At 31.9% G+C, this 25467-nt stretch overlaps 1 protein-coding gene across 24 annotated transcripts; it reads right to left on the minus strand.

Moving 5' to 3' along the window:
- Positions 1-16702: 16702 nt before the first annotated feature.
- On the minus strand, positions 16703-24632 carry LOC112731069 (uncharacterized). Of its 24 annotated transcripts, none has more exons than XR_011863435.1 (14): positions 24292-24600; positions 23683-23848; positions 23179-23319; positions 22532-22616; positions 21212-21289; positions 21078-21113; positions 20749-20981; positions 20460-20516; positions 19562-19950; positions 19118-19289; positions 18747-18873; positions 18370-18654; positions 18175-18282; positions 16703-17468 (listed from the first exon to the last, which is right to left on the minus strand). XR_011863435.1 is itself a non-coding variant. In XM_072198596.1 (14 exons), exons 10-12 carry the CDS (start codon positions 19945-19947, stop codon positions 18472-18474), a joined length of 696 nt encoding a protein of 231 aa, XP_072054697.1. In that variant the 5' UTR covers positions 19948-19950; positions 20460-20516; positions 20749-20981; positions 21078-21113; positions 21212-21289; positions 22532-22616; positions 22894-22924; positions 23179-23319; positions 23683-23836; positions 24292-24600; the 3' UTR covers positions 16703-17468; positions 18175-18282; positions 18370-18471. The 24 variants fall into 24 exon arrangements, 18 of the variants coding, with proteins under 18 accessions (XP_072054697.1, XP_072054694.1, XP_072054706.1 ...); XM_072198596.1 differs by lacking the exon at positions 19118-19289 and adding an exon at positions 22894-22924 and having other exon boundaries at positions 23683-23836; XM_072198593.1 differs by lacking the exon at positions 19118-19289 and adding an exon at positions 22894-22924.
- Between the last annotated feature and the right edge of the window lie 835 nt (positions 24633-25467).

Genomic DNA, 25467 nt, shown 5'->3' on the forward strand with positions numbered 1-25467 from the left:
TGATCTGAAGTTGTCTTACAGTAACCATGCTCTCCCATAACAGATTCAAACTTCTTGTATCACTTTCTTGGAGCTTGCTTCAACCCATAAAGACTCTTCTTAAGTTTGCACACAAAATATTCCTTTCCTTTAACAACAAAGCCCTCCGGTTGCTCTATGTAGATCTCCTTATCTAAATCACCATGAAGAAAAGCTATCTTCACATCCATTTCCTCAATCTCCAAATCAAGAGACGCTGCTAATCCAAGCACAACACGAATTGATGACATCCTTACAACAGGATAAAAGATCTCCTCATAATCAAAACCTTTTCTCTGGTTAAAACCTCTGACAACCAATCTAGCCTTATACCGAGACTTAGAATTGTGTTATTCATTCTTGATTCTGAATACCCATTTGTTCTTCAAAACTCGCATACCCTTCGGTAGCTTCACCAACTCATAGGTATCATTCTCAAGCAAGGACTTCATTTCTTCTTGCATAGCTTCAAGCCATTGAGCTTTGCTTTCATCTTCAACAGCCTCTTCAAAACATTCAGGTTCTCCCCCATCAGTCAACAAAACAAACTCATGTGGAGAATACCTTGACGAAGGCTTCCTCTCTCTTGTAGACCTTCTGAGTGCATTTGTAGGAATTTCCAAAGCTGGTTCTTCATCTTGATCATCATCACCAACTTCATCAAGTATCGGATCAACTATTCCATCTTCACATGCACTTGTATCATGCTCATTATTTTGAGCTTCAACCCTACCATCTTCTACCATAGGCATAGAGGGAGTAATATCCAGGTCAGAAAAATCATCACTATGCTGAACCATTGGCTTCTCCGCATTATCAACATCCTTCAATGTTTGGTCTTTAACAAAGACAACATCTCTACTCCGAATCACCTTCTTGCTAATAGGATCATAAAACCTGTAACCAAACTCATCCATGTCATAGCCAATAAAAATACACTGCCTAGTCTTTACATCAAGTTTAGATCTTTTATCTTTAGGAATATGAACAAAAGCTTTACATCCAAAGATTCTTAAATGATTATAAGAAACATTTTTACCAGACCATACCTTCTTTGACACTTCAAATTGCAAGGGAACACATGGTGTCCGGTTCAAGACATGAACAATAGTGCTCAAAGCTTCACCCAAAAGGATTTTGCCAATCTAAATTGTGACAACAAGCACCTAACTCTTTTAACCAATGTTCTGTTCATCCTTGCAGCCAAGCCATTCAACTGAGGAGTCTTTGGAGGAGTCTTCTGATGTCTTATACCATGCTCTTTATAATAAGCATCAAATGGACCTGAGTACTCACCACCATTGTCAGTACAAATGCATTTCAACTTCTTCTCAGATTCTCTTTCAACAGAAGCTTGAAATTGTTTGAACCCATTCAAAACTTGGTCTTTAGTCTTCAAAGTATAAACCCATAATTTCCTAGAATGATCATCAATAAAGGTTACAAAATAGATAGACCCTCTAAGTGTTCTTGTCTTCATCGGCCCACATACATCAGAATGCACCAAGTCAAGTATCTCTGGCTTTCTTGAAGGCGGATGACTCTTGAAAGAAACCCTGTTTTATTTTCCAGCAAAGCAATGGTTGCACTTTTGCAAAGCAACCTTACAACCAGATAAAAGATTCCTCTTAGATAACATATTCATGTCTTTCTCACTCATATGACATAATCTCTTATGCCATAAATCAGTTTCATCAACAAACTCAGCAGCATTAACAACATTTTTCACAATTTTTGCTTGAGTTAAATAAAGAGTAGAGTGTCATGTACCTCTAGCAACAACCATGGAACCCTTGGTGAGCTTCCAACTATCACAAGAGAATGAGCTATCCAAGTCTTCATCACATAACTTACCAACAGAAAGTAAGTTCAACCGAATATCTGGAACATGCTTCACACGCTTCAAAGTCAACTTAGTACCGTTGGAGGTTTCTAAGAAAACTTGTCCAACACCGGCACATTTTGAAACACCTTGATGAGCCATTTTCACATCACTAAAATCACCAGGAGTATAAGACGTAAACAGATCCCTCCTAGATGTAACATGAATAGAAGCACCACTATCAATCACCCAACTAATGCTATTATCAACAAGGTTAATAGATTCAAACTCCTCAACAATAAGAAAATCATCATGAGTTACATTAACCTTATCTTCCTTGCTACCATCATCTTTATTTGTGCTTTTGTCTTTACTTGCCTTGGCTTTCTCCTTCTTTAGCTGCCAACAAAATTTCTTCACATGTCCCTTTTGACCACAATGATGACACTCAATATTTTTATACTTTCCTCGAGACTTGCTTCTGCTTTGATTTCTACTTTTAGGACCTCGACTTTTGTTTCTCCCCCTAGACTCAGAAACAAGAACATCTGAATGTGTAGTCGATGTATCTTGTGACTTTCTTCTCATTTCTTTATTCAAAACACTGCTCTTGGCAAGATCCATAGAGATTACACCATCAGGAGCAGAATTGGACACTGGCATTCTGCGAATTTTCTACGAGTCTGGTAAGGAACCAAGAAGTAACAATCCTTGAACCTCTTCATCAAACTTGATACCCATGGAAGATAACTGATTCATAATTCCTTGGAAATTATTCAAGTGATCTGTCATTGATGTCCCATCTGTATACTTCAAAGCCAACAACTGCTTGATCAAAAACATCTTGTTATTCCCAATTTTCCGAGCATACAACTGTTCAAGTTTAATCCAAAGCGTCCGAACACGTGTCTCTCCAATAATATGGTTCAACACATTATCGTCAACCCACTGCCTAATATATCCACAGACTTCTCTATGAAACAAAGTCCAATCATCATCAGATTTATCATTAGGCTTCTCTGTACCAAAAACTGGTTGATGAAAATTTTTAACATGAAGCAAATCTTCTATCTTTGACTTTCACAAATCATAATTAGGACCATTAAGAGTGATCATTCTACTAGTATTAGTATTAGCTTCCATTGTTCACAGAATCATAAGCCCAGAAAAATACCATTAAGCTCTGATACTAGTATGAAAGAGCCTAACAGCGGAAACAACACAAATATCCAACACAAGAATAATATGAAAGCACTCACAATACAATATAGCAGCAACTATAACAAGCAAATATAGCAAGTAAAGCAATAACAAGAATACACTGATATTTTAACGTGGAAAACCCCCTCAATGTGAGAGGTAAAAACCATGGGTCATCCAGACCAATGATATAGATCCACTATAATCAAATGAGATACAAGAGAGAATCAAACAAAGCACAAAAACGTTCGTATAACCGGCCAAAATATCAAATCACCAAAGCTTACAAATGAGAAGCAAGAAGATGAAATATGCCCAAAAAAATAGAGCTACTGTCGAAGCCAATTTCTCCCTCTACAGACCTCTAATTAAAATCTCCACCGTTCAGAATGAAGAACAAGATGTGAAGAATCTACAGTCCAAATTTCACATCGCTCCAATGTTGAAAAAATGAGAAACTGCCGTTCAAAAATTGCTGCTCTGTGTAAAAATGGAAAATCTAATTTCTCTCTTGCAAAGCTAATTTCTCCCACTGCGTGCAAACCTCCAATCAATATCTCGACCAACTAGAATGAAGAACAAGATGAGAGGAACACACAGTTCAAATTTCAAGTCGATCCAACAGTGAACGAATGAGAAACTGCCAATTGAAATTTATTACTTTGTATAAAAACGAAAATTTTGTTTTCCCTCTTCTCTCTTACTTTGGTGGCTACACTCTCTTTCTCTCAAATTGACCCCAAAAATTTGATTAGGGTTGTAGCACAATGGGTGAAAAGAGACACCCTCAAAATGTTGGGCTTGAGCCTCACAAAGGAGAGAAAAAACCCAACATTTTAATCATTAACTTTACTAAAGACAATTACGTGTGACTCTTTACTGTTATTATTTGCCTTTCATTTTGTATTTTGTAATTGATGAAAACTCACATTCAGTTATCTTCATATGAAGTTGATAACTAAAACTAGGGATGTCAAAACTCCCCGAGACGCGGGGATCCCTGCGGGGACTGCCTCGAATGGGGATCCGATTGTGGGGAATTTTTTCCGCAGGGATGGGGATGGGGGACAAAATTCCCCCGAAGCAGGCGCGGGGACCCGAGCGGGGATCCCCGCCCTGTCCCCGCTATTCCCCGAAATTTATGAATTTTCTAAATTATCTTTAATAGTTTATTTCTCGCATATGTTTTTTAGTCATTTCTCACACACACATATATATAGAAACTCAGAACTCCTAATCTTTATTTGCATAACCCTTCTTCAATTCAAAGATCCCTAACGATGTCCATACTCCATCCAACCTCTCTGCAGCCACCCTTCTCACCGCATCGTCACACCTCACTGTGTCATCACCCTTACCGCGTCGTAATTTCTATTTGCGGTGTTCCTTTTTGTAATTCTACCGTCGTGTTCACTCTCCTCTCTGTTGCCACGTCTCCCACCTCGTCCACTGCTTTCTCCCTTGGCTCGTCGTTGTGTCCTCCCCTCTTGCATCATTTCGAAAGAAGTCACCATCGTGTTATTTAGACTTTTTGTATAAAATCTTGCAGTTTTTGTATAGGATAGATACTTGCAGCTCTATTCATATGGAAATTGATAATTAGTTAGAACTATTATGTAGATGGGGAATGGGGTCCCCGCGGGGAACGGAGCCCGTGGAGAATGGGAATGGGGAGCAATATTCCCCCACGGTGGGGAATGGGGACGGGGATGGGGAGCAAATCTGAGGGCGGGGATGGGAGCAGGGAGGCTTTCCCCGCCCCCGCCCTGCCCCATTGACATCCCTAACTAAAGCTATTAGATCCTAATTTAGTCAAACATATCAAATTATCAAACTATTTTTAACTATTAATTTTACATAAATATAACTATAAGTGAGACTCCCATTTTACTTTTATAAACTGATATTAAAAAAAAGTAAAAAGTGAATATTTTTTCTTGCATTTCATTTTTACTCTTCTCCTGCACTAAATTTAGAGTAGAGTAAATAATTATGTTGACAAAATAAATTTTAAAAAATATAAATAAATAAATAAATAACATATCTTTAAAAAGTTATTTTGTCATACATCTTTTTAAGATATATTTTATCAAAATCATAAACTTCCGAAATGCGAATTGGCTATTTACTCCTTGAAGTATCTATCTCAGTAGTTTTACTTTTACCAAACATTTGAATTCAGATGACACCAACAGCCGAACTCTGACAATATATAACATATCTACTCATTTACTATTTCGTGATATATACAGTACGTATGAATTTGCATTGGATCGGAATTCAATAGAACAAAGTGACGGTGAAATTTAGTTTCTTATCTTTTCAATTTTATCCGTTTTCTTATAATGGACATTGTTATGATTACGAGAAGTATCTAGGATTATTATTATTATTATTATTATTATTATTTAACTTATATTTATTATTTATATATGTATATATGTAACTAAGTACGGTGTCTCTATCTCCAACTATGATCCTATTTTGAGTATTTTCCCTTTAAGAAGATACTAAAATAAAACTAGAAATTACTCGCAAAAAATATTTATGAAAAATATAAAAAAGTCAAATAAAAAATCTAATTTAAATAAGTTTCATATATTATTAGAAGTTTCACATTTTAAATATAAGGATCATAGAGAATTTATTATAATCAATAATAATAACAAATACTCAACTTGTAAAGTCCAATAATGGAAAGTGAACTCCCACAATCATCTCACATGGTGTGACTCTTCAAGAATTCTAGTGTAGCAGGATCTGGTGAACTTTCATATGCTCTCAAAAGCTAGCAACCTTTTTTGCTTGATTGGTTTTAAGTGATGTGATTGAACAATATATCTATTTTTCTTACTTAGATATCATTATTCTATTCCATATTTTCTCTCTTTTCCTCTCCCCCCACATAAAGAAATGCAAAATCGTCTCTTCATTTTTGGAAACGTTTTCATCCTTTTGTGTCAGCTATCATCTTTGCAAAGAGCCCCCCTGAAATCTGAATCCATTCACATGACATACTATAGCATAAATAATAAAACATTATATATAGTTTAATTAAATGTTACTCTTATATATACATACACCTTTTCCAAAGTAATTGACAAAGTTGAATTCACGCATCTCCCATTATTACATTCTTCAAATTGACCTAGCTAGCTAGATTTTCATCTTTATGGTAACCGTAAAGTAGTTCCAATAAAGGAAAAATCATTGTGCTATAGTAACTACTCCATTGAGCTCAAAATATTAACCTACGTGGCATAACATGATGCATTGGTTCTTACACAGAAATTTACTAATCATAATAGTACCAGTGTGTATATATGTTGTGCACTGTGCAATGCATATCCCTGCAATGCCGTTGAAGATTTGCTTGTCCCAATCACTAACTTTGAAATAATTCAATTCAAAGAAATTAAATGAAACAATGTACATTATTGCATCAAGTTTATTATTATGCTCGGTCAAAAGTTATAGCTTCGCATATATAACTTGTAAGTTTATTTCATTTTAATTGGGAATATTTAAAAATATTATTTATCTTTTATTTTATAGATTTGATATCAATCAAATTATTAAAATTAGAATATAAACCCATATAGATTTAATGAAACTATGTATTCCGAAATTTTAATAAAGCCACCTAAATAATTATATATCTAATACACTACTGTTTAATTCTAATAAAAATTTCTTTTGCATTTGCTTAAATTTTAGCATGGACTTTTTTATATTTTTTATTTGACTTATGCTAGTTTTTTTTTTTTGGGAATAACAATAATCAAATTTTAGACTTTTTAATTATATAAATGATGATATTATGTTATGATATCATTTTTTTTAAAGTTTAAACTAAAAAAAGAAAGTACATGAATAATTATAAGAGAAATGATAAAAACCATCAAAATTTATTGTTTTTTGTTATCAATTAGTCATCAATATTTAAAAGTATAGGATAAAGTATATTGTTGAATTACTAAACTAACAAAATTAGACTAAAACAATTGAATTGATAACTAAGTAATAGACAAAAATAATAAATTATAATGACTTCCTAACATTTCTCTAATTATATGTCTACCTCCATTTATTTCAGAAACAAACTATTCGAATTTGGTCTTTTCTCTAAAGCAAGCCTTTACTTTGATATTGCTTATTGAATGATGAAACTTTCTATCACTAAACAAAAAATTATAGATATTACAAATGTATAAATCTAGTTCCCTAGAACCTCACAATAAACATAAGGTTTGTTAATGGTAGGCAAGCATTAATAATGACCGCCAAAATGTTTACACCACGAAATCTTGAAAGAGAGATAGGTCAGACAAATCAGACATAATAATAAGATGGATAATGCATTTAAGCATACATATCAATGTAGATATGTACACATCTTGGTTGATATATAATGATTCTCCACAATCCCAGCAAGCGAAACAGTATCACTAGACAATTATATGAGGACAACCTGAAAAGACAAATGTTAAGGTTTTGTCATGATGACTCGTTTGATGGATCGGGTGAACATGTCCTACAATAATCTTTATCAATGGCCTTCGACTTTCTGAACGAAAGTGATTGATTGTTCTAGCATTTCCATGATTGTAACCATTTAAAATATATAAAGACAATGTAACTGCGATTCAGCTGGTCATGTGTCGGAGGGTACGCCTTTATTTTTGATGATCATGCCTTATGACCATAGCTCATATATTCTATCAGATCTTTTAACTAAGTTCAGTGTCACAATTAAGCTAAGGCACTAGTCTTGTTGGTTTTCTCATTTTGTTCATCAATCCAAATATATCTTGAATATGAGTTTAATTTTCATATTCGCTGTAAAATTTTGTTGCCAATAATCGTAACTAGTAAGTATGGCCACAATCCACAATTCACTAATTTTTTTTTTGTGTTTGAATAATTTCTTGTTTTATATATATATATATATATATATATATAAAGTACCAATATGATAAAATAAATTTCAAATTTATTATTATGATATACATCATATTATTGGAGATGAATTTTATATGAATTAATTTAAATTATTCTTAGTAATAGAATTAATAAAAAATTAGTATTTTACTCATAATAATATTACGGGAATATAAATCTTTTAAAATTATATTGGTCTTGACATTATAAATTATGGTACAAAATATTTATAACATTAAATTACTTTTACAAAAAGATCATAAGAAACAAAAGTCTCCGTCTACTAAGAAGATTAAGGTCTCTGTAGATAAAGAAAATTAAATAATAAATTTTTTAGTTATTATTTTTATATGAAAGAGTTTAATTTTTCACTAATAATTGATTTTAACATCCATTATCTAGAATTTGAAAGAATTCAATGTATATACTTTTATATTTGATTAAGTATTAAGTCTGTTACACAAATAGAAATAATTAATTTTTATACTTGTTATTTAAAAATATATTTTTTTCTATATATATAAAAATATAATTAGATATTAGTATAAAAAATTTTATATTTATAGTTATAACATTAACTCAAATTTATTTTTTTTAAACAATTGAATCTTGATTCTAAATTTTAATTACAACATTAATTTCAGAAACTAAAAAAAAATTATTTTAATTATATTAAAAATATCTGGTGACACATTTTAATTTGTCAAATTATTAATATAAAATATAAATTATATATAGAGTGGGAGGGATAGAGAGAAATAGAAAAAAAAGAGGTAGATAAGAAAATATAAGGAGGTTTACTAATTTTGGAGGGAAATATTTTCTCTAAATTTTAATAAGAGAGTGTTACGTGACACACTTTAGTTATTAAATTAGTTAATAATATATAAATGTAATATATAATATAGTTATATTTTAATTTTAATTTAATTTTAATATAATTAAAAATATCATGTTGTATATTTTGATTGTCAAATTTGTAATTAGTCATTGATATAAAAGAGATAGAGTGAATGAAGAAATAAGAGAGATAGAAAAAGGGAGAGAGAGGAGGGGAGAACTCTTTAATTTTAAAACGAAAGATTTAATTTTAATTGTAATAAAGAAGTGATATGTGCATATTTTGATTGTAAAATTAGTAATATATAATAGAATATTAATAAATTTATTTATTAATATATATATATATATGATTTTTACCTAATCAGATTAATAAATTTATTTATTAAATTATCTATATAGATATAGAGATATAATTTTTAAGCAGGATTATGATGAGAATATCTGATAGTTATAATTATTATATATTTTTAAGTAAAATGTTTTAACAAAGAGCATAATATTCTTTGTTAATACTAAGAATTTGATAATAATATGACAATTAAAATTGCTAATTTTTTAGGATGAGTTTTAAACTTGATTTTAAGTTTTGATAAAATCACAATTGAACCATTTCAATTTATTGCATGATTTCAATTTAAAATGAGAGAATATATGATTTGAAATTATATATATAAAGGAAAGGACATACAATTCTGTTCATTCTCATATATTTGTGTCTGTGTGAGAGAGAGTATAATATTTAATTAGGTCAGTATTTCGGAAGAAGAATTTACAAACTAATTTCTCAATTCAGATCATACTTTTTTAGTTAAGGAGTTGATAATAAGAATTAATCTTTCTATGAATACGCATTGTTAGATTTGTCAAACGGGTTGACTTAATTTGTTTAGGTCCAATTGTTTATGAGTATAGGCCAATTATATATCCACTTTTTATATATTAAGTATGTGCTAAAAACTCATGAAAATAAAATTAATTAAGATGATGACAAGTTGTTTATAAATTATAACTTAGATAAGAGGTTTGGGTCTAAGATATCACAAAAAAATATATTAAATACCCTCAAATTTAGGGTCATATTTTTGTGACGATTTTATTATTAGATTTACTAGCGGTTAAAGTAATAAATTCATCAGGCAGATTATTAATGAAATGCTGATTTTTAATAATTATGAATTTATTATCGTCGGATGGGTGACTAAATCGGACAATAATGTTGTCCTAAATTCAAACTGTGCAGTTCTCTCCTGTCACTTTTAAAGCCCCTTCTCTCTCCACTATTCTCCTCTCTCCTCTCCGGGCCAACCTCCGCTAACGCCGGTCGATCACCTCCATTCTGCTCTAATGACTGTGTAAATTCAGCTAGATCTCATTTTGTCGTGTGAAATAGAGCTCCATCCCTTCTTCCTCCTCCAAATAGGTTGTCATTATCCGTCTCTCTATATCATTTTATTTTTTTCAAATAAAAACTAACCCCCTTTCTGAACCACCAGCCCCTTCGGTTACTGCACTATCGTCGCCACCACTACGCCGTCGTTATTGCTGTCACGCCAAAAAAATATACATACTTTGAACTTTGGATTTATTGTATATATATGTCTATTTAAATTGTAGATACTTGTTAATGTTAAATTAATGTCTGTCGATATACTTTTTTATTTGGATTTTTTAAATTAAAGATTTTGAAGTGAAGTGTTAATGTGCTGATTTTAACAACTGAATGATAATATAGTTGTTTTGATCAAATTTAATGGTCGTCTATGGATGTTATCTATTTAGATTTTATTTTATGTGCAAAGTAAATATTTTGTTTATTTTAGTTTAATTTTATTGAGTAATTTGATTTATTAGAAATTTGGTAATATAAATGTTATATTTTAGTAGAAATAATTATGATCGTTGAGGTTGAATCATATACATGAATGAATTTTTTTTTATTATCCTTGCATTATTGTGAGTGTTTGCCTGAATCAGTATTTAACATTAAATTAACTATTCTCTTATAATTGCATTAGTTCATTTAAGGAAACATTTAATTATTCCTTGCGTTTGATGATTGATGGCACAAAAACATGTATAGTAACAGATTTTTCTAAATGCAGTCATTTTGGGATAATAACAGAAGCTTTAATTTATTTCAATACATAACTTAACTAATAAGAAGTGAGGTAATTAAATTAAGTTTTGTTAATATTTTTTTAAATTAAATTACATACACAAAATGCACCGTTGTTGAAAAAGTTTCATTTGTACCAAGTCCAAATTAAATTTTGAATTCGTTTGAAAAGTTTTAAAAATAATTTTTTTTGAATTTTTGACTTATAAAAAATAGTAGTATTAATATTTGATGTAATTTTTAAAATTAAATTGCACCTTTTTAAGAAGCTATTTAAGAGTTTATAGAAAAATTAAAAAAAATATTTCTCTCATAATACTACTATTTTTTATCATATTTCTTTTAAAATAAGTACTTTTAAAACTAAAAACCCAAACACAAAATATCTTATTTATAAGTTACTTTTAATATAGCCATTTATTGTGTAAACTATTTTTTTTAGAAGGAACTTAATTAATCTGTTTATCCAAATTGAACCTTTGTATCATTGTTAAAAATTTTAATTTAATTGAGGAAACATTATTGAAACATTGAGATTAAAGTCTGACATACCTTTGATATTGTTTGTTAAATTAAAATGTTAATATTTAATATTAGTTTAATTGCATTTGAGAAAGTATGCATAATTTTTTTTGTTATTATTTTTTATTTAGTAATTTTTATATTTTACTAGTTTTAATTTATTTTTTTTTAGGATTTTTTTTGTTTGAATTTTGTTTAAACTAAATGTGGATTGTTCGTGCTAATACATACGAAGATTGTTTGTGTAATATCGAGATTAGTTTTCTGTCTTTAAACATGTTAAATTATTTAAGTTTTATGTCGGACTTACTTTTTCTAGGATAATGTTTTAGGATAGAAGTGAGAGATTGTTGCCTAATAACGCCTTTTTGAAACTCTTGTTTGCTGAAAAATTGTGGAGTAATAAGAGAATGCGTAACCTTCAGCAACCTGCACACCTCCACTTTAAGGGCTTCATCTGCCTTAGCCACCAGTCCTGTAGATCCCAATGATGTTGATTTGCAGGAGCAGGATTGCAGCCTCATTTAGAGCCTATAGGACAAGGGTTACCAACTGCATCTGGGTAAGGAAAGGTATAACATGCTCCTCGCACTCATAGGAGAAAGGGATGCTCGCGATCGTCCTTTGCACAGGCACCAGGACAGGCACCGATGCCATCACTTAGACCGTCATCCCAGCAGGACCAGGGGAATGACGATGACGATGATTATTAGGACCTATTGTGATTAGGATTGTTTTGCTTTGTTTGACAGTATTTTATCTGTTTAACTTTTTGACCCTTGTTATTTAACATTATAGTTGACTATTTTTATTAATGTTTTGAAAATTGAACCGGACAGGCCGGTTCGATCGAGTTAATTGGAAACTTGTCATCTGTCTGGTTTGATTAATGTGAAGAACTGCTCTATAAAAAACTGGCTCAAGAATCGGAAGAACCAACAGTTAACTGGTGAACTGTCAGAACAGGTCGGATTTTTTCCGGTTCAGTGATATATATATAAATTCACAATTACGCGTGCGCGCACGTGCGGAAACCCAACCCTAATCCCTAATGAACCCAGCCTCTATCCCATCGCCAAACTCTTCTCCTCTGGGAGTTGTCGCCGTCGGTAGGGGTCGCACTGTGGAAGGTTGCTCGCTTCTCCACGATCCTCTTATCCTTGACGTCGCATGAAGGCTTGCTTGGAGCTATTGGCATCTCCCGCCGCGAAGGTGTACTCCGTCGTCATCTTTGCTCGCCTCACCGTTCTCCACCGTGAGTGTGACGTCACTGCTTGCTTCTTCAAGGGACGCTACCGTTCTGCTTGCCTCTCTACTATGGTTCTACTTGCTTCACTATAATCTTTACCACAATTTTTGTTCTTTTTCTTTTTTATGATTTCATTTATTTTATTTTGAAAATTATAGGTTAAACTAAACTCAAATAAATTTGTAATCTGATTTTGTGATACTGTTTATTTTATTGTTGATAAAATTAAATTAATAATCAGATTTGTGATGTTTATTATTGGTTGCTAATAATAATAGTAAATTAGTAATAGTAATAATGGAGTTTAAAGTTGTTGAGCTAAGAAATTAACTAACATAATTGATGATGATAAACATTAGATTATTGGGCTAATTATCCAATTAGTTTTGTTTATTTTGGTTGAATGATGCAGGCCAAAATTCAATATATAGCTGCAGTCCATTATGGAACAAAATGAACTTGCTGGTGGGCTGACAATCCAATGGAAGCCCAAAGAAAACAAAGCAAAGAAATCAAAAAGGGAAAATTGAATCTAAGCCAACCCAAGCCCAATGTGATATCACTCAAGGTTGATCCCTCCATTTTGCTTACAGTAAAGCAACGTTAACTTCTTCTTCTTCGGTCAGAGTTCAGAGAAGTGAGAGAAAGCTTAGTTCTTAAACTATTCACCAAAGAAGAAAGAAAGAGAAAGATTAATCTTGAAAGGCAGAGGTCTAATCACCCACATCCAACCAAATCAAGCTAAGGTAGAAGTTAAAGGTAACTTATTTCCTCTTGCATGCATCATGCTTTCTTTTCCTCTTCCCCAATTCTCTGCCAGTCCAAATTGGGATACATGGAAAAGATGATCTCTATTCAACACTGCTGTGAATCTATGGTCAAAAGTGTGTCTTGGAGACTAAGTAGTATTTCAATGGGTAAGATCTGGGTTACCATTGAAAATATTTGTTTTTACTGTCATGTGGCTTTTGGTCAACAAAGAATGTCAGAACCAAAGTTCCTAATTTAAGGAAAAATGGAAGAAAGTGAAAAAGGGTGTTGGTGAAGCACACAGCTCAAGGGTTGACCTAGGAGAGAGTTACTCAGCAACATGCAAGGAGATACAAAAGAAGATTTTTCATCCTTCAGAAGCCAAGGAGAGATAACCAGTGTTTTGAGATTCATGTTTTGAGAAGAGTTCTCTGAAGAAGTTCATCAACTTGGACAGTGCTTCCTAGTCAAAGGGGCATTCCGCCAGACTGAGGAACTAAATTCGAGGCACGCAAATCTGGTTCATCACATAGCAAAGAGGCTGTTGAAGCATCAATCTCCTTCATGTTTTTGCATATTGTAAGTTTCTTTTCAATGTTTATCTTTCTGTAATTTCTTGAGATAAAAGGCTGAATGAGAAAGTCATTGAAAAAGCCTAAGAGTGAAAAGAGGTAGAGAGATACACATGAGTGAAAAGCCTAGAGTGATTTCAGATTTCTTTAGGTTGATTCTGTGTCTTGTATCTTGTACCAGTGAGGTATCATTTTCTTAGTTGGGTTAGCATTAAGAGTGAAGAGTTAGGTATTAGTATAACCAAGTCAAGTTAGGTTAGAACTTGAGTGTGAGAGAATTGTGTCAATTCTTTAGAATTGGTGTATGTAATACTTTAACTATAGTGGAAATTCCACCACTGTTGTAGTGGAGACTGGATGTAGATTGCATTGCACAAGACAATTGAACCAGGATATATGATGGCATCAGCTTCTCTCTTCTCTGCTCTGTTCTATTTTCTGATATTTATGAGACAAAAATAAATTGTCTCATAAATTTTTTGCTGCTAAGTTTAAACAGATTAAGATTGAAAATTTGTTTTAAAAGGGTTATTTCAGTAAAGTAAAAGAAGGTCATAAATTCAACCCCTTTTTCTAAGTCTTCTACAACCGTTAGAAGTGAAATAAGATTATTTAAGATGTTTAACAATACGAAAGTGTTGAATTTTGCTAAGAGATTTAATTTGATACTAGTTGGGACAAGTGCAAACGAATTGTTAGGCCAATTGTTCTTGTTTACTTATGCTTATGATTCTTATGTGTGACTTATTCTTTCGTGTCTTTAACTCCCTCATTCTCAACTTGGTATATATATATTTTATCTCTTTGATTATTTGAATAGTTGTGGTAATTCTAGTAAATAATTATCTGAATTTTGATACAATACAAATTAAAGGTGTGTTAATGTTTCAGTTGGTTGAATTAGTTCAAATCTTGTGTTCTAGAAAAACAAGTGTCTTGAAATCTTTTATGAACTATACAAACCAAATTAGACTAGTTTCAGATTAGTTAAATTTGAAAACTTGTTCGTTATCCTGGTTTTTTTTGGTGGTGGACATTATGTATGTGTTTATCATTAAATGAAATTGGTTTAACTACGGTGCAATTTCAGTTGAACTATTGAACTATTGAGTCTGTCATTTGATTGGTTCGATTTTTACAATTTTAATTTTTATTTAAAATAATATTTAATTTTTATTAATTGAAATTTGACTATTAATTATTAATATATTGATGATGGAAAATTAAGTTTTAACAAGTTCAAAAAAATAATAAAATTTATGATTATCGTTGGATTTACTATCGGTGAATTTACCGATAAATTTTAATTTAATTAATATAAAATAATATTTTACTGACAAATTTATTAATGGATAAATCCAATGATAATGGGACACGAACCCATAATACATGGTGGTGTTAAAGTTATTGTCAAAAAAATTTCAATGATAACGACCTTCATAATTTCGCCAATTAATTATTCAAACTTGCCACTAATTTCTTTTCGGTCGAATTTTATAATCTGATAGTAATAAATTATCGGCTAAGACTTTATTGTCTGATTTTGTTTGACACTAAATCTGTTGGTAATAAATTTATTGACAAATTCTTTAAGTAATTTTGTCCGTAAATCCAACGGTTCTCGGCAAATTTTTTATAGGGTATGAAAATAATAATTTTTTTTATAGATTATATATACTGAAGGATATTTTAGAAAAAAAAAATTGGACACTAAATTACTTATATATATATATATATATATATATAGACATGCGAGGAACGACCTAAGACTTCATGCATGCTACCAAAACTCCTTATCATTATAGCTAGACTGCTAGATCAATCATAATGGCTCTAATATATGGTCTAAAATAATTGGCATTTTTTTAATGATTATATTTTATATATCAGGATAAAAGAGGTATATATTATGAATTATTATATATAAATTTGCTTTTAAATTTTGTAAAATTTTATACAATGATGAATTGTCTCCATTTGATGGTTAGATTATAAAAAAGGTTCATAAATCATAAAATTTTTTCTAATAATGTAAATATGACAAAACATTGTTTTTGTATAAGTGGATTCTAATACACATTTTGCACACATATCTCTCTCTCCCGATATATATATATATATATATATATATATATATATATATATATATATATATATATATATATATATATATATATTATTTAACATTCATTAATTTTTATCGTAAATAGTAAATACTAAATAAAATAAATTTAGATTAATTCACAACTAGAAAATAGATTAATACAGACAGATTTACAGATAGATTAAGTCTTTATTACAGACGGATTTTTAGTTACCGATGAAATTATCGACGGATTTTGTCCCTCTGTAAAAGCCCCGTCGGAAATTATTTACCGACGGATTTTCTCTCTGTAAATTCTCCCTCCATTTCCTGAAGGCGACGAACTTACAGACGGAAAATCCGTCTGTAATTACAGACGAATTTTTTGACAGATTTTCCGTCTATAATTACAGACGGATTTTCAGACGAATATTTACAGACGGATTTTCCGACAGATTTTTCATCTGTAATTTAAACTTTGGAAAATCATGATTACAGACAGAAAATCCGTCTGTAAGGTAAAATAGAATTTTTTTACTTTTTCTAATTACAAAATAAACTTGTTTTCATACAAAATAAATATAAATTTAATACAATTTTTTATCTAATTTATATTCGAATATTTATAATATTTCAAAAAATAAACAAATTCATCGTATTATCAAACTAAAAGAAAAGTCTTATAAACAAGCAAGTCAATATAATTCAAAATATAAACAAAATGTATTGATCATCAACTATAATTCCTAGTATATTGTTCAACCATGCTAAAACTATCAACTATAGTCTTCAGTGTCATCTTCATCCTCATCATCATCATAGTCCTCATCTGAAGACATTGAGGGTGGCGGTGGTGGCAGTGGTAGTGGAACTGCACTAGAACTATTTGACGCTCTAACCTTCTCATAATAGCTAACATAAGCCTCATTCCATTTCTTTTGTTTCAGCTTTTCCTTCTTGGCCTTTCCAATTGCCCGTTCCAACTTTTCTAACTTCTTTTGAGTCTTTTCCAAAGGAGCCAAGCATGTATCTAACAACTTACTAATACGCTCATCTGTTTGTTGAGTAACACGCTGAAAAAGCTCTTCATTGAGATTATGAATCCGTTCTTGCAAATCAAGAACAGAATTTTGATTTCTTGGTGCTCTTCCAGATACAGAATTGGCAGAAGTGGTTCCAAACTTGATAGAGTTAGAAAAGAATGACCCTTTTTCGTAAACTCGATTCTTCTTTTGCCCACCACACACTTCCTCCCAAATCAAATCTTCATCAATTGGTTGTAGCTCCATTCCTTGTGCTTGAGCCTCGGCATGTTGGGCCTGAACTTCTGCTAACTTTTTTATAAACTTCTCCTGTTGCACAATGGTTATATCAATTATATTATTATTATTAAGACAAATAGCCATGCATATCACAGTGCAGCAAATATATATATAAGAGATACCAAAATAGAGTTGGTGAGTTAGTCAACAAATCAAGCCTAACCAACATAACAGATTAGGTCTTAACTGCACTAACCCTTTTCTTTAATACAATTTTGATTATTCAACAAATCAAGCCTAACCAACATAACAGATTGGTGAGTTTCCTATCAGTTTCAATGAACCATGCACTACCCCTGTCATATTCTTGATTATTCCCCCAAAAGCTGATGGATGAATCATGCATACATTACTTGCTCACATTGAATGATGACAACAAAAACCAAAAACCGCATAGCAGCAATTATTATTACCCAATATACTACAAATTAATTAACTAGTACACTGTTAGTACTTACCATATACACATGACTAATAATTCATACTTATTATTAAATAAACAGAAAGAGCAAAATGGAACAAGAAAGGAAAGAAGATAAAGGCACTATAAAAAGAAAGGAAAACATGACCAGGTAAGTATAAATCAGGTAATTAGCTTCTCCTTTGTGACCTAATTAAATTAAGCAATTGTGAGAGGGAAGTATAAACCGTGGAAAACATGACCAGAAAAACAAAAGGGCATATAAATATTCAAGTGGCAGCAAGTCATTAATTTAACATTTATGCTATATCTCACATGAGTGTCTTGAGAGCGCTTGTCCACCCATTTAGACTTGTCACTTTTAAGTGTGTGGGTTTCTTTGAAGACCTCCTCGTGGGTTGGTGTACAACCCAACTACTTCTTCTGTTCCACATAAAATACAAAATAAGAAAAATTTTACATAAATAGATGTCTATTAAATAAGATCTAAAGTCACTTAAGTTATGTTACCATCCTCTCTATAGTTGAGCTCAATGGAATAGAACCACCGCAATGGACAGAACCACCTAAGAGTGACACTCGATTCTCTCTTGCTTTTTTCCTTATATTTTTTCATTTCTCATCTGTTTTCCAATACCTTTCTAACACCTTTTTGTAAGCAGGAATTAGCCATTCGTGGGTTGTATCCACACCCTCACGGATATCTGACATCATTTGGCTAAATCGCTTACTTGTCCTATACTTGAAAGCCCTCCAGAAAAACTCATCATCATCATCATCAATAAGAAAGTGGCTCTGCACATACTCATCAAGTTGCTACTTATAAGATTCAAATCACATGAACAATATTCAATCCAAAATAATTTTATTCAATCCAACACTTTTACCTTCCATTCCTTAAACCAAAGCTTCTTTGCCGGAAGAGGGACATCTCCAAACTTTTTGTACGGTTTATCATATCGTTTCTTGATGATCTCTGTAATCTTCTGAGAACCAGGAGGGAAAGGTAACCAACTGATAATTTCATAAAGAATTGACAAGTTAGGAAACTAAAAAAATAGTTTTAAGTCATTAGCACTTTAATTTGAAATTAAAATATAGTAATAAACACATTTAGATGCAGTCATATTGTACTATTGGCCATTTAGATGATAAGACTATGGTTAGAATAAGATGAATTATAGGTGGTTTAATTACAGGACTAAAGACCTCGGTAAAATCTATTCCCTCAATTTGATGGTTTCCTAAAGCTACTAACCTGGCCTTATATCAGAGGACAGAACCATTTAGACTTTGCTTAATAGCAAACACCCATTTTGAGCCAATTACAAGAGAGTTAGATGGTGTAGGAACCAATTGCCATGTGTGATTCTTATCCAAGGCATCAATTTCAGCTTGCATTGCAGCTTTCCAGTGAGGAAGTTCAATGGCTTGCTTAGCAAAAGAGGGTACAGTTTGAAGAAAGTTAGGATCTGAATGAGTATTAGGAGTAGTAAAAGAAGAAGAGTAATAAGAGTGATTCCTTTCGTTTGGGATCTGAAGGTTAGGATCTGAAGGTTTGGGAAATCCACTAGAAGTACTATTGGTATTAGGAGTAGTAAAAGAAGAAGAGTGATTAGTATTGCTTGCTGAAAGAGTAATAAGAGGAATAGGTAATGCAGTATGTAAAAATTGTGTAGAAGAGTAATAAGAGAAATTTTACCTTGTTTTTCCATCGGGAACCAATCTTTCTTTTGTGACACTATTAGGAACCAATGCAGTCTCTGATGGAGGAGATGTACTAGAGCTTCCAGGTGTCTCTGAATCAACTAATAGATTGGAATTGCGAAGCGGAGGAGGAATCGAAATTGGAGGAGGGGGTGGAGGAGGGGGACCCATACATCCTGGAGTAGGCCAACTTGGTGGAGGAAGAACCGTGTAGCCTGGATTAGGTACCATCAAATACGGTTGCTGGCTAAGTGATCCTGACTGAAAATCTGGCACAACCGAAGTCCGAGAAGAGGTGGAGGTGGTTGAAATAGCGGCTGCGGCAGTAGTGCGAGAACTTCTATGACCCTTGACACCGTTACCCTTGACCCGAGGAGCCATGACCTACATATACATTAAATTACTATTATGCACAAAACTATCTGCAGAATATAAGTAAAAATATTAAGCATAAAGAGGGCGCAGAGCATAGATACACTTGTTTAGAGAGGGTGCAGAGCAGATGGATGGGTACAGAAATCAAGCAAACAAAAAAGAGAATCAAGTAAACCCAATTCATAATTGATCAGCAATCTACCAATCTGCTGCTTATCAAGTTAGACATATTTTTTTTTACAGGCCTATAGTGTGTAAAATATTCTATTTTCCCATTAAAGATGTAAACATAATCATTTTGATAAGATATCATAAGTCAGAAATAAGAATATTCTGTTCCATTAATGGATTTTAAATTAGCCATCGAAAAATCCAAAATTGGGATTAGAGTAATTAAGATTAGGAAGAGGATTAATAACTGGGGTAGTGAGTAAAGGATGCAGAAGAAATTATTTTTTTAGAGAGCACGCGGGGCACACAGAGAGTGAGAGAGTGAGAGAGTGGGAGAAGGGGCTCACCTCATTTGTGCACTGCTACCCTTTTACCTTCCCAATGAATTTTCTTCACTACTGCCACTGCAACAAAGAGAGAAATTCAATCTTCAAACCAAAATGTAAGAAAGAGATTAAAAACAATAAGAAAGAATATGAAGCTTCCTAAATTTCAGAAAAGGGTTATGCTTTAAATATATTGAATTTTTAAGACAACTAGATTAAGTTACATGACAACTAAGACATACAAATTAAGAACAATATATGTAAAGAACAATATATATAAGCTAAAACAATACAAGCTAAAAATGATTACCCTATTAAAAATCAATATCATCATCAAAGTCTGCAACATCATCATCTTCATTTTTACTAGCCCCAGAATTAGAGCCGATGGACAATTCGATAATGCGGTCCTCTCCAAATGGAGGCTTAAGACTGATAGGAGGCTCGGTGTCAGAAATCCTAGAAGAATTGCTCTCATCCGCTTGATAAGCTACATCATTCTCTTCCTCATCCTCCTTAAATTTCAGCTACATTATTATCAATCTGTAAATGAGTTTTTAATTATTAATTTTATACAAATAGATTTAAAAATTTAAAAATTTTAAAATTATTAATTATCTCTTGAAATTTTGCAGTAACTGTACTGTCATCTTTATGCTTGTCAGGATGCCATTTCTGTAAAATGGAGTAGAATCCATCCTACAAAGTAAGTCAAACTTGTAGGAAAAAAAATTTCGAAAGATCAAGTATCAAAAGAGCTAGAATACACTAACCAATGCAAGTCTTCGGTAATTTAATTTGATGTTTTTATCAGTTACATCATAATCAACCTCCAACACTTTGTAATAATCCTTGAATTCAGTAAAAGTGTCACAACAAGAACACATAAAAGAACAGTTAATTACAAAATGTAGTTATAGACATCAAGTTATACATTTTCTACTCGTCGATTCACATTTTGCAATATGCAGTACTGATATAGAACTTTTAGATTATGGGAGTTTCAAATATAGCTAGCAACTATTTTAATAAATGAGCATTGCATGGTATGAACTAAAAGCTTCATCAAATTGTTGCAAAGTTACTCAAAACCATACATCGAGGTTCTGAAAATCAGGGAAAGAAAGATCCTACAAAATGGAGGTTTAACCACTCATGCTTACATATGTCACTCTACAACAATCAAGTTAATATGATTCAGTTAATCTGTAAACTCCATTCCTACACCTATCCAGATCAATCTTCAGCAACTAAGCTAACATCCGCAACAATTTTCCAGAAACCTAATTGTTTAACTACTATTAAAAAGGGAATCACTCATTTATGAATTTTCACTTTCATCCTAGGAATCCTGAAATTAGTGCAGGTTAACTCAATTTGACTATCCTTTTACCTAGTCCACTAAAGTGTGTTTTTCAAAAATTAGAAAACCGAACTAATTAATGAAGCTTGAACTCAATTCAAGTCACCAAAATCTCCCTGGAAACAAATAGAGCAAGCAACAAAAAAAATCCAAACTTGATAGCTAAAAATAAAACAGAAATTATAAAATTGAATTAAGCTAATAAAAAAAACTTCCTAAGAATCAAATAGAGCAACAAAACTTCCTAAAAATCCCAACACACGAAACTTAAGTTTTTAAATTTATACAAATACATTATTATCAAAAATTAAAAAATTAATAGATTTAATTTGAATATAAATACTTTTATATACTTAACTAATTATATATTTGACTCTCTTAAAACTTTGTTTCAAGACCCAGGACTGCTCATAAGCCTATGTCATTACAACACCACATCCGTAAATGCATTGGATTGGTAGTGAGTGTTGGGGTGCTTCTCTTTCACTGCTTAGCTTAATAACATAACACATTGTTTTTGGATCACATTATTTATAAACATGTCCTCCTTAGCAATTAAATAATAATAAGAAGGGACTGGGGTTAGTTACGTTGTTATTCTATGCACCACATACACATTGGGTTTTGATGAATAAGTAAATTAATCTGAAATCTGCACCACATATTGATGCCTATTTTTGTTTATAATCCAAATGAGTAAGGAACAGAAAGAGAAGAACTAAAGTTGTACCTTCTAACTGCTTGAAATCATTCTTCAAAGTCAAGATCGAAAGTATCGTTGCGAGACTTGCCGTCGAGCTGTGGTGCGGGTGCCTCTGCAGAGAAAAAAAATGAACAAGTATATTTTGAACAAGTATATGTGCAATCTTCCTAAGCATGGCATATATGTGTGGAACTATGTCCTTTTATTTTGAACAAGTATATTTTCACAAACTATATAATGCTATATATAATTTAAACTTGTATTAATGAAAAATGAAAAGTATATTTAGGTATCAGTTTTCTACTTACATACCAGAGATTGCACAGAATTAATTTATCAAAATCATTGACTGTGATTTGAGAAATAAAAGAACAAAAACATAGACTCACATTTACATCAAATCAGAACTACATTGGTCCCCTGCATTGCAAATTACAAAAATCAAAAAGCTAAAAAATATATATAAGACTACTAAATTTCAACATCATCAACAACCACCTTAGATTATTTTTCTATTACGTAACTCCTCAATCCAATTGAGAAACAAAAAGAATCAGTAAAGGAAAGAAATATAAATCAACTGAAGAAAAAAGAGTCTCTAAAATCCAAAGAATATTTTTCAGTTCAGTGCATGATTCTCAACAAACATGAAAGATATTTTTCAGTGATGTTACCTTCTCATTGATATTCCTGGCAACCTCAAGTGCCTTTGTGTAAGTTTCACCAGCAGGAACACAGCAGTTGGCAAGCCCTGCAGTAACAGTGACAATAATTGTTTCGCTTTCACAAGGCTCCACGGAAAGTGCTGCAACTTCCTGCCATACATCAAAAACCTAACCATCACATCAAACAACAGAGCTCATTTTAATCAAATCAAACAATAAATTAAATTAAAATTAAATTAAATTGAGTAAACATCAGTGGTTAATCCACCAACCTACCATCAAATACATTAACCCTGTTTTCTTAGTTATTCCAAGACTTAAAAAAATTAAAAATAAAACCCCACAAATAGAAATCCAGTATTTTGTGAAAAACACACTAAGAAACAACTTAATTAATACTTTGACACACAAATCTAACTGAAAACTCTAACTTTCTGCAGGAAACAACCATAATAGCACAGAGATAACGAGAATGCCAGCAGAAGAAGCTGAAATTGAGATGAAAAATCAAACCTGGAACAAAATTCTGGAAAACAAAACAAAGAGTAGGTTTCATGATATCAGATTGTTCTTAGAAGTGTTCCTAAAAAAAACCCAGAACATAGACCTGCAACATCAGAATCAACTATTTGTAGTGTGTGTAGGGACCCTGACTTCAAAATTAGGCCTGCAAAGGAAACTGCAAATACTGAAATCACTTCAAAGAGTACACAAGATTCATGGAGAGGTATTGAAGAGTTCTAGACAGTTCCATGCATAAAGTGTGTACTTTATTTCAATGAATTCTTCATACATTAACTATGGCAAAATCACAATAAGAAGACCCAAGAAAAGACCTAATCCAACCACTATAGATAAACAAATCACACAGAATTTTTAGAGAAACAGAGGAACAAAATTATGAACAAAATTATGAACTGCTTAATAGACATTTTATGAACAAAATTCACAAAGTACACAGCATTCAATATTATCATTGCTTATGAACAATTATGAATAAGAAAATGATTAACGAGAAAAACGAAACAACCGATTTCGTGAGAAAGTAACAAGCAAAAGAAGCGTCAGCTGAAGAAAAATACAAAATACGAACGAGTAGAAAAGTTAGGATTTGCGATCTACCAGCTGCGCGAAGGGAATCTGACAAAGAAAGCGCTGATCTGGAACGAAAAGAAGCTCGGAATCCGACGGTGATGGATCTTCTACGGTGGCGGTGGAGGCTGTGTCCGTGAGGGGCTGCGGTGGCTGCGCCGCTGAGGGGCTGCGAGGCTGTGGGGGTTGCGGGGAGCTGCGAAGGCTAATGCAGGGAGCTGCGAGGGCTGATGCGGGGGCTGCGTGGCTGCAGTGGCGACAGAGACTGCGGTGGCTGTGGGCGGCGGGGTGCAGGGCGAAGTGAATGGCGAGTGAATGGAGTGAATGGCGAAGTCAACTAGGGTTTTCAATATTTCCGACGGATTTTATTTAAATTACAGACGGAAAATCCGTCTGTAATAACTTAATAAAACGCGCGTTTTGTCTACTTAATTACAGACGGAAAAATCCGTTTGTAACCATTCTACGGAAAAAAAATTAATTTTTCTGACGAAATTATAGACGGATTCTCTTTTTCGTCTGTAATTTATGCTAATCTATTTTTTTTGTTTTCCGACAAAAAAATTCCTCTAAAATTCCGTCTGTATTTCAGTGGAATAAAATTCGTCAAAAATATCCATTTGTAATAACTAGTTTTCTAGTAGTGATTTCAGTTAAATTTTTTTGTTACAAAATACTTTTAATATATATATATATATATATATATATATATATATATATATATATATATATATTAGCCATTAAAATTAATAACTAATATAAATTATATATTGAAATATAAATATATATTAAAAATAAATTAAATAATATATATTTATACATAAATATATTGATAAATAATTTTAATTCATAAATAATATATATATATATATATATATATATATATATATATATATATATATATATATATATTATATAGTCATATGTATTATCATTATTATTACTCAATTATATGATCATTAAGTTGTTAGTGCCAGCTCACCACAAAAGAATTTATTTCGATGAAGATAACTAGTGAGTGATACAACTCCTACGATATAAGAACAGTGGGGTTCCGTATAGGTGGCGTTCGGAAATTAATTTGGAAAGAAAGGGAAAAAAAAAAGGAAGAAAATATCGATTTCTTGTACCCTACAACTGGAAAGGGGGATCATTTTTTCAAAATCCTACGTCCTTTGAGAAGCAAAAATAAATAAATAAATAAAA

This window comes from Arachis hypogaea, chromosome 1 (assembly GCF_003086295.3).
Source record: "Arachis hypogaea cultivar Tifrunner chromosome 1, arahy.Tifrunner.gnm2.J5K5, whole genome shotgun sequence".
Lineage (NCBI taxonomy): Eukaryota > Viridiplantae > Streptophyta > Magnoliopsida > Fabales > Fabaceae > Arachis > Arachis hypogaea.

Excerpts from the sequence above, each read along its gene's own strand:
- LOC112731069 (XM_072198587.1), bottom strand. The coding sequence starts at position 19,947 with ATGGCTCCTCGGGTCAAGGGTAACGGTGTCAAGGGTCATAGAAGTTCT. Across the intron at positions 18,874-19,561 it reads GTTCCCGATGGAAAAACAAG|TTGGTTACCTTTCCCTCCTG; the intron begins GTAAAATTTCTC and ends TGAAATTATCAG. Across the intron at positions 18,655-18,746 it reads TTTGGTTTAAGGAATGGAAG|AGCCACTTTCTTATTGATGA; the intron begins GTAAAAGTGTTG and ends GAGTATGTGCAG.